Here is a 12,777-nt window from a genome sequence, read left to right as displayed (position 1 = left end):
ACATATATCTAATTATTCTTATATAAATTCTTTCATAACTTCATGGGTTATATTTTGATTATAATCAACCCTCCCACAATAAATATAAAATCTACCAATTATTCCCTATCAACCCAATCTTTTGTCCTTAGGACATGGACATAATGCCACTAGACTTTTCAGCCAGTGCTTATTATAAATAACTTATCCCAGATCCTGGTAGATAGCTTGCTTCCACCCAAAGCTTGATAAGCTGAGCCTCCACTGTCTGTGTTTATCTCAACACTACTGACTTATAAGTGTGCATATGAATTGTCCATTATGTTCTGCACACACCACTCAATGACTTTTGTACTCAAAGTTTCAAATGATTCCACAAGGTAGTCCACCAAAGGCATAAAACCCATACGGTCGGGTTTATAACAGTGTAAAAAATATCAAATATGAGTCTTTTATCAAACTATAAACTTGTGTTGTAGACAGGGATTAAAATTTTATCTTTCCTAATTGTAATACTTTTATGCAGATGTTTCAATTCTCTCCACCCAGTAAAACCTAAAGTTTGCCTTGACCAGACACCTCAGTTGGACCTCAGTAATCTCTTTGTTTGCAGTGTTGAATTTATTTTGAACAATAAGAGCAACCTCCACAACTCAGTAAAATCTTTCTGTATCACTTTTCTGCTGTTGTAATAAATACCATTACCGGGTTACAAAGTAGTGCATTGCATCCTACCCCAAACAGGCTGGGTCTAATCTGAGACACACAAGTGAGACGCCCTCATGCCCCTGACCCAGTACCCCCACCTGAAAGCCTAGGAGTCATGAGCACTGCCCTGCCTAGCCAGAGCTCCATCATCCTTCTGGCCCATGCTTGTATGAGCAGTGTTCAAATAGCAGTACACTATTCCCCACCCAGACTTCCTCCCAAGACACTGGCTCTAACCCAACACACACAGCTGCCTCTTGCGAGGCCTACTCCAACATAGGACACTCAGGCCAACCAATACTAGACACTATTGGATGGCAAAAGCAAGTTCAAGAACATAATCAACATAAGGCAATACAATATGGCACCATCAGAAGCCAGTTCTCCTACTACAGCAAGCTCTGGATACCCTAACACACCTAAAGAGTAAGACTGTGACCTTAAATCCCATGTCCTGAAATCATATAGGCCATTAAAGAACATATAAAGAATTCCCTTAAAGAAGTGCAGGAAAACACAAACAGATAGAAGCCCTTAAAAAGGAAATAAATAGGTCTCTTAAAGTAATACAGGGAAGGCTACTGATTGTACAAATGATAAACAGGCTGAGAAAGAAATTAGGGAAACAACTCCCTTTACAATAGCCACAAATAATATAAAATACCTTGGGGTAACTCTGACTAAACAAGTGAAAGATCTGTATGACAAGAATTTCAAGTCTCTCAAGAAAAAAGTCGAAGATCTCAGAAAATGGAGATCTCCCATGTTCATGGATTGACAGAAATAACATAGTGAGAATGGCCATCCTACCAAAGTCAATCTCGAGATTCAATGCAATCCCCATCAAAATCCCAACACAATTCTTTAAAGACATGGAAAAAACAATTCTCAAATTCATCCAGAAAGACAAAAATACAGAATAGTGAAAACAATTTTTAACAATAAAAGAACAGCTGGAGGAATCATTATCCCTACCTCAAGCTCTGCTACAGTGCAATGGTGATAAAAACTGCATGGTATTGGTACAGAGACAGACATATTGATCAATGGAAATAGAATTGAAGACCCAGAAATAAAACCACAAACTTATGCACACTTGATTTTGACAAAGAAGCCAAAAATATACAATAGAAAAAAGAAAGCATCTTCAATGAATGGTTCTGGTATAACTAGCTGGCTATATTTAGAAAAATTAAAATAGACCCATATTTGTCATCTCTCACAAAGCTCAAGTATATGTGGCTCAAGGACCCCAACATAAAACCAGATACACTCAATCAAATAGAAGAAAAAGTGGGAAAGAGCCTTGAATTCCTTGGCATAAAGGAAAAATTCTTAAACACAACTATAATAGCTTACATTCTAAGATCAAGAATTGATAAATGGGACCTCATGAAACTGAAAAACTTCTGCAAGGCAAAGGACACAAACAATAAGACAAATTTGTAACTACATATTGGGGAAAAAAGATACTTCACTAACCCCACATCCAACAGAGAGCTAATATCTAAAATATATAAAGAGTTCATGAAGCTAGCCACCAAAAAAAAAAAAAAAAAAAAAAAAACAATTAAAAAAAATGGAGTACAGAATTAAACTGAGAATTCACAACAGAGGAATCTTGAATAACCAAGAAGTACCTAAAGAAATGTTTAAAGTCCTTAATGACCAGAGAAATGCAAATCAAAACAACTCTTGGATTCCACCTTATATCAACCAGAATGCTAAGATCAAAACTCAGGTGACAGCACATGCTGGCAAGGATGCTGAGAAAGAGAAACACTCCTCCATTGTTGGTGGGATTGCAAACTGGTACAACCACTCTGGAAATCAATCTGAAGGTTCCTCAGAAACTTGAAAATAGATCTACCTAAAGCCTAGCAATACTACCACTCTGGGGAATATACCCAAAATATGCCCCACCTTGTCACAGGGGCACATGTACCACTATGTTCATAGTGGCCTTGTTTGTGATAACCAGAAGCTGGAAACAACCCAGATGTCAAAGGACAGAAGAATAGATACAGAAAATGTGGTTCATTTACATAATGGAACACTACTCATCCACTAAGAACAAGGACATCCTGAGTTTTGTAAGCAAATAGATGGAACTAGAAAATATCATCCTTCATGAAGTAACTCAGATCGAACATGACTTGCCTAGTATGTACTCACTAATAATTGGATATTAGCCAAAAAAGGGGGCACAGAATACCCAAGATACAGTCTAAAGAACTCAAAGCAAAATCAACAAGCTGAAGTGCCCAAGTTAAGATGCCTCAATCCTACATGAGAGGGAGATGAAAGCAATCACAAGGAGGAAGTGAGGGTGGAACCTGAGTGGGATAGGGAATGGGGGGAAAAAAGGGGGAACATGATCTGCTATTGGGTGGGGAAAAAGGACAGAAGCCCTGGGCAGCAGCAGAAATAACAGAAACAGGTAACCTCAGAAGGTAGGAAGTTGGGAAGACACTCCAGAATGTACCAGAATCTGGAAGGCAAGAGAATCTAGATGAAATGCCCTACAGTGGGGAGAGGGAACTTGTACAGCCCACCTCCAGCAGAAAGACAGGGCATCGACTGAGGTTTCCATCTCACAGTCAAAACTCTGACCCATATTTGTTCTTGTCCAAAAGAACTGCAGGGACAAAAATGGAGAGGAACCTAAGGAAAAGGAGGTCCAATGACAGGCCCAAAGTGAGATCCAGCCCAAGGGGAGACCCCAAGGCCTAACACTATTACTGAGGCAATGGAGTGCTCACAAAAAGGAACTTAACAAGACTGCCCTCTGAAAGATCCAACGTGTACCTGAAGGGTCAGATGCAGATATTTGCACCCAACCCATGGACAGAAACTGTTGACCCCTTTGGTGGAATTAGGGAAAACCTAGAATTAGCTGAGGAGGAGGGTGACCCTATAAGAGGATCAACAGTCTCAATCAACCTGGACCTCCAAGGTCTCTAAAACTGGACCACCAACCAGGCAGCATACACCAGCTTATGTGAGGCTCCCAACACATATACAACTGAGGACTGCCAGATCTGGGTTCAGTCAGAGAAGACACCCCTAATGTTCAAGAGACTGGAGGACCCAGAGAGTTTAGAGGTCTGGTGGAGTGGAGGGTCATGGGGATGTGGACATCCTTGTGGAGACAGAGGGTAGGGAACATGTATGGGATGGGAACAATCAGGGTGGAACAGGAGAGGAATAAAATCTGGAGTGTAAAAAAAAAAAAGAAAATTAAATAAAATTATATATATATATATATATATATATATATATATATATATATATATATATCAAAGAACATGCCAAGTGTAAGAAGTTCCTAACCAAAACCAACAAGAATATTTGGAACACTGTGAGCAGAATAAATCTAAGAATAATGGAAATCTTTCCTATAGATGAACTCTGAGCCTAAAATTTAATGTTCCTTACAGAGAAAAAAAAATCAGGGAAAGGGAGAGGGCCAGGGTGTTTAGGGTTAGTCCCATGTCAAGAGAGTGTCACACAGATAGAACGTGGTTGACCAAGCTGACTTCTTGTGGTAAAGAATTGGAAGTGAGGTACCCCTTTCTGTACAAATAGTTTCACTTTCTCAGAAAAGACACCCTATCCACACTGGAATTATGACTAGCCAAGTTAAGGAATGCTTCCTGTTTTCATTGGGCCTGGGAAGAGATGCTAGAAGAGCAATGGGAAATTGAGAGCAGTTCCCAACTTTTCACAACATTTGTAACTTATACTGTCTTTCTGGTATGTTGATGGTCATGCCAACTGCTTCTGGTAGAACAGAAAATTAGGGAGTCTTCACGAGTGCCCTTGTAAACTCTTACCACAGCTCCAAACAATCTGTTCTACCTGGGACAATATAGGCCCGAGTTTAGTCCCAGATCTTTCTGACATCACCTAAGAAATATCTCTAGACAACTGTAAAGCCATTTGTAAATGATGCTATCCACACTAGCTTTGGATAACCCAGTAAGATTATATGCGTGTCAGCCAGCATTGACTATGTTACTGTGGCATACATCTAAGAGAATGACTTACAGAAGGAGAGCTTTATTTTATAGACTCTAGTCCATAATTAGTTGCTTTTGGTTTGTGAGAAGACATTACATTGTGGCAGAATTGTGTGACAGACCAAAACTTCTCATAGTCTTTCTCTTTTAATATGAGCACACAAAAGGCAGTCATCTGAAAACAAGGATGAGAGCTGAGAGAAAAAAGCCCCAAGACTCTGACCTAAGAACTTGCACACCACCAGGATAGCCAACAGGTGCTCATCACTTAAAGCCATTGGTTCTGCATAGCAAATAGGTATCTGTCTATTAAGACTTTTGTTCTATATAGCAAATAGGTGTTCGTCTTCTAAGCCATTGAGTCTGAATAGGGAAATAGGTATTCATCATTTAAGTTATCAAGTCTGTAGTATTTTTATAACCTGTCACGTTTACATGGATTCCCACCAAGCAAATTATTACAAAATTCTGACTGCACAAAAGACCCAGCATTCTTCCCAAGGCCCCCTGAGAGAGACTTCTTTAATCCCCAGCTCTGTGCTTGCACCTGCCATCTGGTAGGAGCTCTGTCAGCATAGCTCTTGCTGTGCCTTCTATACCACAGTTGACAGTTTCATCTGTGAACAAAGCCCTAAACCCCAAGATGAAAGTTAAAAGAAGAAAGCGAATAATAATCCCATTGCACCTCACCTGGCCAGCACACCAGAGCCGGCCCAGCTGGCAAGAGCCCAGGTGAGTAGGTCCCAAGTGCATGGGGGGGGGGGCTGGCTCTGTTCCTTGTCAGCTGCAGCACCGGTGAGCTAACCCTAGCACTGCTGGAGAGCTCCCCCTGATGTGAGTAAGGGAGAGATGGTGGGCTCACAGCTAGCTCAGCTGCCACCTAGGCCTGGATCCAGGGCTTTGAGTTGGCTCACCCCCAAATCTACCCCATCTATGCCTCTACGAAGGGCTGGAGTAGGTGAAAGAGCAGGTCCTGCAGATCCGATGCTATAGGATCTCAGTGACACAGGGCCACATGATGCTATAGGATCTCAGTGACACAGGGCCACAAGATATCAAGAGGAGTCCTGCTGAGGATCCAGTATTGATGGCAAAGCAGAAGCCAGAGGCTTCAAATCAGACCAAGGACTCGCTGCAATCAATATTTGCCTGTAAAGATGTGTAAACAGAAGGGTATACTGTGGGGACACACTGTGACACACTAAAAATTCCACGACAAGATTTTTTTTTCTTTTGAGGGAGGAGTTTGCAAGGGTGGAGAAATAATATGAAGCAATGGAGAGATGAGTGGAATTGGGGTTCATAATACAAAATTCACAAGGAATCAATAAAGCATTAAATGAAAAACACAGTCCTACTATTCTCACGAACCAAGGGTGAGGAAAAAACACTAAGGAATGTAGAAATGACGTGATATTGCTGAGAGGAGACTAGTCAAGACCCACACTTCCAACTCTAAAAGCTTTTTTCCAAGGGATAACAATTTCAGCAAATTCAAACTTATAAGTACCATTTTAGGGCTGAAGAGATCCTCAGTGGTTAAGAGCACTGTCTGCTTTCCCAGAAGTCCTGAGTTCAAATCCCAGCAACCACATGGTAGCTCACAACCACCTGTAATGAGATCTGATGCCCTCTTCTGGTGTGTCTGAAGACAGCTATAGTGTACTTACATATAATAAATAAATCTTTAAAAAATACTATCTTATTTTAATAAGATATCCATTAGTGAAGCACACTATTTCTGTTAAAGGGAAGTCCCTGGCTGTAAAGGCTGTTTTTTTCCTCACTATAAGAAATATAAAAGGAGTCAGTATTTGGTACACTATTTGATACACCATTACTGTATCCTAGATTTGAGTCAACTATGACAATTGAAAGCAGCTGCCTGTGTAGCATGTCAGATAACCTGAGATCCTCACATGTGCTCTGATTTCTATGCCCAGAGTTCTAATTAATATAGTATATAGTTAATATATAATATTGTTACATATGAACATAATAGTACTTTTATTAAATTATTTATATGAATAAGATGATTTAAAGGCACAACCTGCCAAATATTTTAGCTAAGAAATATTACTTCATCTTCATATTACTACCACCACTGACATTTTCTGAACACTTGATGAAACTCTGTTTTTGCATGCTCAGCCTACATATAGAGTAATGTTATTTTGAGTCCCATTTACATATGAGGAACCTGGAATACCGGGAAGTTAAGTAATTTGTTTATTATCTCACAAATTATCAATCAACACCACCAATGGGGTTCCCCAAAAATATATCTGTTCTGTTTTCCATCTATAGATATAAATCTATAACCACAAAAATGTTATCACTGACAAATATAGGAATTTAAAAATATGTTTTCCTATTATGTATTTCTGCTCAGTCTTTTTTTAATTATTACAATATTAGTTGCAGTAAATTATATGATAGGAAAGTACAAAGAAATTAAACTACCTAAAATCTTAGAACTGCAGATATAACATCCAGTGAGGTAGATGGGATGCCAAGATGTTTAAGTAATGGGTTTATTTAACTTGAGTACAGAAAAACTAAAGCCCACACAATTTTTATGACATAGTTTTTGAAAGACAGACATATCCTGGGGACCAATATAAACCATCATTGTTAAGTGTTGCAGGCCGGCTCTTGAGAGGAGTCTGTCTGCACTTGCTGGAGAGATTCCCCCTGGACTATGGCTATTTCGCCCAAGATTACCCTAATGACTCAGCTCCATTTTATTTTTGTCTTTCAGCTGAAACTAAGATCTGCTTCAAATACTACCATGGAGTAAGTGGGGCCCTGCGAGCTACAACCCCCAGTGTCACTGTCAAGAACTCAGCAGCTCCTGTAAGTCAGTGCTCTGCCTCCTGCTCAGACCCAACTCACATAGTTATTTGCTTTCCTGTGTTTTTATGTGTGTATGCACACAAACCATACACGTGCACACATCCGCAATTACCTCTACACATATATGAAGATACATTGATAGATGAGTGTACACACACACACACACACACACACACACACACACACACACACATACCTCTGACTAGTGATAAAGAAAGATACCAAAAGCTGTCCTTTTCAGAGTGTAAGCAACCCGAATGTTAGAGACATGCCAAGTGTCTGGATTTCCCTCAGCAAAATGTTTCCATGGGGATAACTTAGTGCCAGTGTATGAAGCTTTCTTTAACAAACATGTTTATAATAACTGATTTTGGATATTTATATTTTTGATGTTTTGATTTCTTTTTATACATAAATTCAAACTAACTAATTAGAATGTATTGTCTCAAATTTATCTTAGTCATATAAAATGATAGACCTAGAAAAGATAAAAATCTCACTTTATTACTCTTTGGGTAAATGCAGACTCTATCCAACAAGTGAACCAAAGCAACGTAACTCAAGCAAAACTGCTAGCAAATCCCAGATCCAGGATTCAGCTTTGTTTTGTTTTTTTTTTTTTTTTTTGTGTGTGTGTGTGTATTTGGGTTTTGACATTATTATTGTTGGTTATATTATTTTGAGACATGGTCCCACCATGTAGCCCAGGCTGTCCTGGAACCAACTATGTAGTTGGATTTACACAGATCACTCTTCCTATGCCTACTAAGTCCTAAGATCATGTCAGTGCGTCATCAAGTCCAAGCGTACATCAGAATTGAAATCACAGCCTTTTGTTCTCTACTGTGTGGTTCTATTCAGCACCACAAGAATAAGATTATCACTTCCTCAGTCCCCCCCCCAGTCTTTGCCTTCACCAATTTTTACAACTGTCCCCATATTCATTCTCCCCTCCTACCCACACAACTTTATAACATTATGTCATTTTTATTCTTTTAATACAATTTATGGTTTTCTGGGTTGTTGTTGTTTTTGTTGTTGTTGTTGTATTGGGAGGTTACTTGGTTTGTTTGTTTGTTTGTTGAGACACGGTGCCTCTACATAGCCCCAGCTGTCCTTGAACCTGCTATATAGATCACTCACAGAGTGAGTGCTGGAATTAAAAGTGTGCACGAGCTTCAGAGTAATTTATTTTGCAGCCTAAATATTTTGGGATGTGTAGTTTTGCACTGCAGAGTGGTTCCCTTACTAGGGACTACATTCTTAGAGGAAACTGGCTCTCGCTCTTCTAGTAAGTGTCAAGAGCTCAACATCTTGGGATGAAATTCGTACCCAGCTCCTCATACCGCCGTAGGATTAGGTCCGACCTGGAGCTGCATATTAAATATTCTATCACAAGCACAGATGAGCTCACATGTGCAGCTAGCTGCCCTGCTGTGTGGAGAAGACATTCCTTCTTTACAGTCACCCACTGCCTCGGGCTCCTACACTCATTTTACCCCTTCTTCCACAATTCCACAGTGACATCTGACCCTCACCTGGTGGGCTGTGCTAGCATGCTCCCTTTAAGCTTAAGAATGATGTCATCTCTTAGTCTCTTGACCAGCTGTAGGTCACTGAGTTAATGACCATCTACTGCAAATACGAGCTGCTCAGAATGAGAGATGTATTGACTATGGTGTAAAAAAAAAAAAAAAAAAAAAAAAAAAAAAAGTCAGTTTAATATTATGCACATTTAGGAGAATGATACCAGGTATGGGCTGAGTCTTGTGGAGTGGGTCTAAAACACAATCAGAAAGTTGCTAGTTTTTCCCATAATGGTCATGCCACTATTCTACAAGTGCATATGTCTTCCCAGAGTAGTCACTATTAAAACTTTTAGGATTCACAGCTGGGTAAAACTGATGATTAATTTTCTTCCCTAGCAGCTTGCATAGCACCTTACAGTACGTTGTAAGCTAGCTAGCTGTAAGGCTGAGTCTAAGACCAATAGAAAAGGAAATACCTTGAAAGAATACTCTCTGGCCAGTTGAGTCATCTGCAGGCTGGGCAGTGGGCTACAGGATCCTCTTCTGTGAATTGTGGATCATGGCACCACCATGTTGGTAAACTCCCCCCTTAAAAAAACGTCACCAACTCACCAAGATGGACTTCGGCGGTATCTGAACTTCACTTCTATCTCCCAGTGAATTCTGTCTGAGAGCCCAGCCGTGAGCCCATGTGATGCTGAGAATACAGAGTAGTTCTGGGCTCTCACCACCATGTTAAAACTAAGTATATAGGTCCAGTGTAAGGACTGGAAAAGGACTTTTGTGCAAACCGTATTTTAATGTGTAAGCAGTTTTTAGGGTGACTATGCTGCTGTCACCCTTATTTCTTGATAGAATGAGACCATTTTCAAGGTTCCTTCTCTTGCATTTTTCTATTTGATTTCTATCACATTAAGGCAGATCAAAAAAATTTAAGCAAATCCTTCTCAATTAACTGCAGCTTTAAAATATTATCATTTTTTTAAAACAAGTAGTTTCTTTGAACATACGGTGTAATAGAAACCAAACCTAGCTTTAATCTTGCAGCACAAGTCATTTACTGGTGAAATCCAGTGAACTTCTGAATTAATGTAAACCTTTGTAATCTGATCCAGGAACTTAAGCATGGTGCTTCAAAGAAAAAAAATGTAATTAAATTTGCTTGAATGCATTTTAAATCCTATTTTCTCACTGATAATTGCTGGTACTACACTAATTTTTAGGGATAATTTTTTGGGAGGAAATTTATAGAAAGTTTAAGTTTGGGGGCGCCTTTTGACTTGGCTTTTAATAGTAGCAACATATTTTTATTGCTGTCAAAATGTTTGAGACTCAGACAAGAACTTGACAGTCTTGAAGGCTTTATTCTATGATTGCTTAGTCTCCATGTCTAGGTGAGGCAGAATGTCACTGGTCCATCTCATAATGGCTGAGGAGAAACAGCAAGAGAGTGGGTTTTCATCCCAGTAGCAAGGGCTTTCCCTGGCGGCCTTCTGCCCATCACCTAAAACTCTCACAATTTCCGGTGGTCACATGTGGTGAGAATCAAGCCTTTAACTCTATGGGTCAGTCTGGGACACTCAAGATGAACACAAACCAAGAGCACAAACTGTAACACAAACCATAGGAGACTTTGCTAAATAAAAGACTTTAAGAGCAGACTTTCTTGCTCTATCTATCCATGCTCAGAAGATGTCAACTAGGCATTTCCCCTTTCACTGAATTCGTCCATTGTTTTCGTGTGCTTGTGCATTTGTACTCTCCTGTAGGTGTGGGTGAGAGCTAAAGGTCAATGTCAGACATTGTTCTTCAGAATCAACCCACTTAATTTTTAAAGACAGACACTTACTGGGGCCTGAGGATTGCATTTTGAGCTCACTGACCAGCAAGTTTGAGAGATCTGTCTCTGCATCCCAGAACCTGCCACCGTGTCTGGTCTTCCACATGCTTGAACGCTGGTCTTCATGCTTCCATAGCAAGTACTTCAGTGACTGACCTACTGCCCCAGGTCGATTAGAATTGTTTTGTGAATTAATTCTGTTTTTCCATCCCCTTTACACATCCATAACTTATAGTTGCAGTGTCCCTTTAATAATAAATACAAAAAAAATTTCATTCATCATCCTATGAGACAAAAGTTATCTTACTTATTTTCTAATGTTATAAAACTAGTTTATAAATGAAATAATCCCAGCTATACCAGCAAGGGTTCTGAAATAATCATATAATATTAAACCTCTTTCCGTTAGCCTTTCTCAGATGACAATTTTAGAATACATACATGATTAACTAACTAGAAAAGATTAGTGCAGCCCAAATATTTACTAGAAGATTCCAGAATTGTTTTCTAATGGAATATTTATGACTTTGAGTGTTATGACTTTAAATTCTGTCTCTATCCCACAAAGTCAAGGATAGAAAGGGGAAGCAATTTCTAAGAGAAAAGCTAAGGGATTTTTTCCAACTGTGGGTGTAAAGGCAGGCTTTGGGTTTGCTCCCAATATTTCAGCAAAGGCCAAATCCTATTTGTTATTTATTTTTAACTTTTTATAAAAGAAATTGCAAGTAAGTAAGAATACACACATCAAAAATAAGCAGGTCCAAAGTCCATGCAACTTATATACAGTTAGAATTGCAGTCAATAATAAATGCTATGACGCTTCACATTAAAGTTTACAATTTACACTGTTAGTATGAAGTATATTCTATGCACTTATCCACCACCCAAGAAAATCCATGACAACCAGACCTAGAAACAATTAGTCTCGTATCTTCTTTCATGACCCTTCTCATTACCTGTATTCAGCCTTCCTCACTCCTTAGTTGGCTCTTCTGGCCCTTTTCTCTTCATGTATACTGTACCAACATTTAAATGTGTGCAAATCTGTGACCTAGAGAGAACATGTGGTTTATTCTTTTCTGACATTGCATAACCCTGCTAAAACATTATATATTCTAACTCCATCCACTTCCCTGCAATTTCTTAGCTTCATTTTTTTCTTTAGAGCTGAATATTATCTAGTTCTAATAAAATTATGTACTTATTAAGTATGATTAATCTACAGCAGGATACATTTTAAAATTATAGCATACAGTGAAAAAAAGCAAGTTTCTTGGTATTTTTATTTTATTTTATTTTTCCTGAGGTCTATGCAAAATACTAGAAACTTTCCATAATAAACAGAAAATATCAATTGGAGAATTAATAGATGGAGCAGATTTTTTCATAAAACAGAAATGGAGTACAACATCAGGACACACGTTAAATATTCCAAGTGGCATGTAGAACCAAATACTTAGAAAAATTAGGTTATTTCAGTATATTCACAAACAAGAAATTAAAAAATCACTATTTAAGAGAATTAAATTATTTAATGTTCTATAAAAGCTGGCATCAGCAATACATTCATTAAATAAAAATTTCATGAATAACAAAAGAATTCTTAGATATGTATGTTTAAATGAAGGGCATATGGTCATGCATTTCTTTTTTGGATTTTAAGATTTAATTTTTATTTTATTTTATTTTATTTTACTTTATTTTAAAAAACAAAGATAAATGTACAAATTTTCAGCATTTTTGCATAAAAGTCTACGAATACATTTTTAAGGTTGTAATTAAGTATTTGTGGGTACATATATATACACATATGTATTTATGTAACAATAATATAGGAAAAGAG

The 12,777-nt window shown here is 38.4% G+C and overlaps 1 protein-coding gene across 2 annotated transcripts in view; it reads left to right on the top strand.

Moving 5' to 3' along the window:
* Positions 1 to 12,777, top strand: part of HECW1 (HECT, C2 and WW domain containing E3 ubiquitin protein ligase 1) — a gene marked incomplete at its 3' end in the record, with an annotated part of 297,921 nt that overhangs the window by 158,407 nt on the left and 126,737 nt on the right. For both annotated transcript variants that reach the window (XM_080917747.1, XM_080917746.1), the window contains exon 4: positions 7,471 to 7,565. In XM_080917747.1, the coding sequence (XP_080773873.1) occupies positions 7,471 to 7,565 (95 nt within the window). The remainder of the gene's footprint in view (positions 1 to 7,470; positions 7,566 to 12,777) is intronic.

The sequence above is a fragment of the Micromys minutus genome (genome assembly GCF_963924665.1).
Source record: "Micromys minutus genome assembly, chromosome: 6".
NCBI classification, from domain to species: domain Eukaryota; kingdom Metazoa; phylum Chordata; class Mammalia; order Rodentia; family Muridae; genus Micromys; species Micromys minutus.
This window is presented reverse-complemented; position numbering and strand designations above follow the sequence as displayed.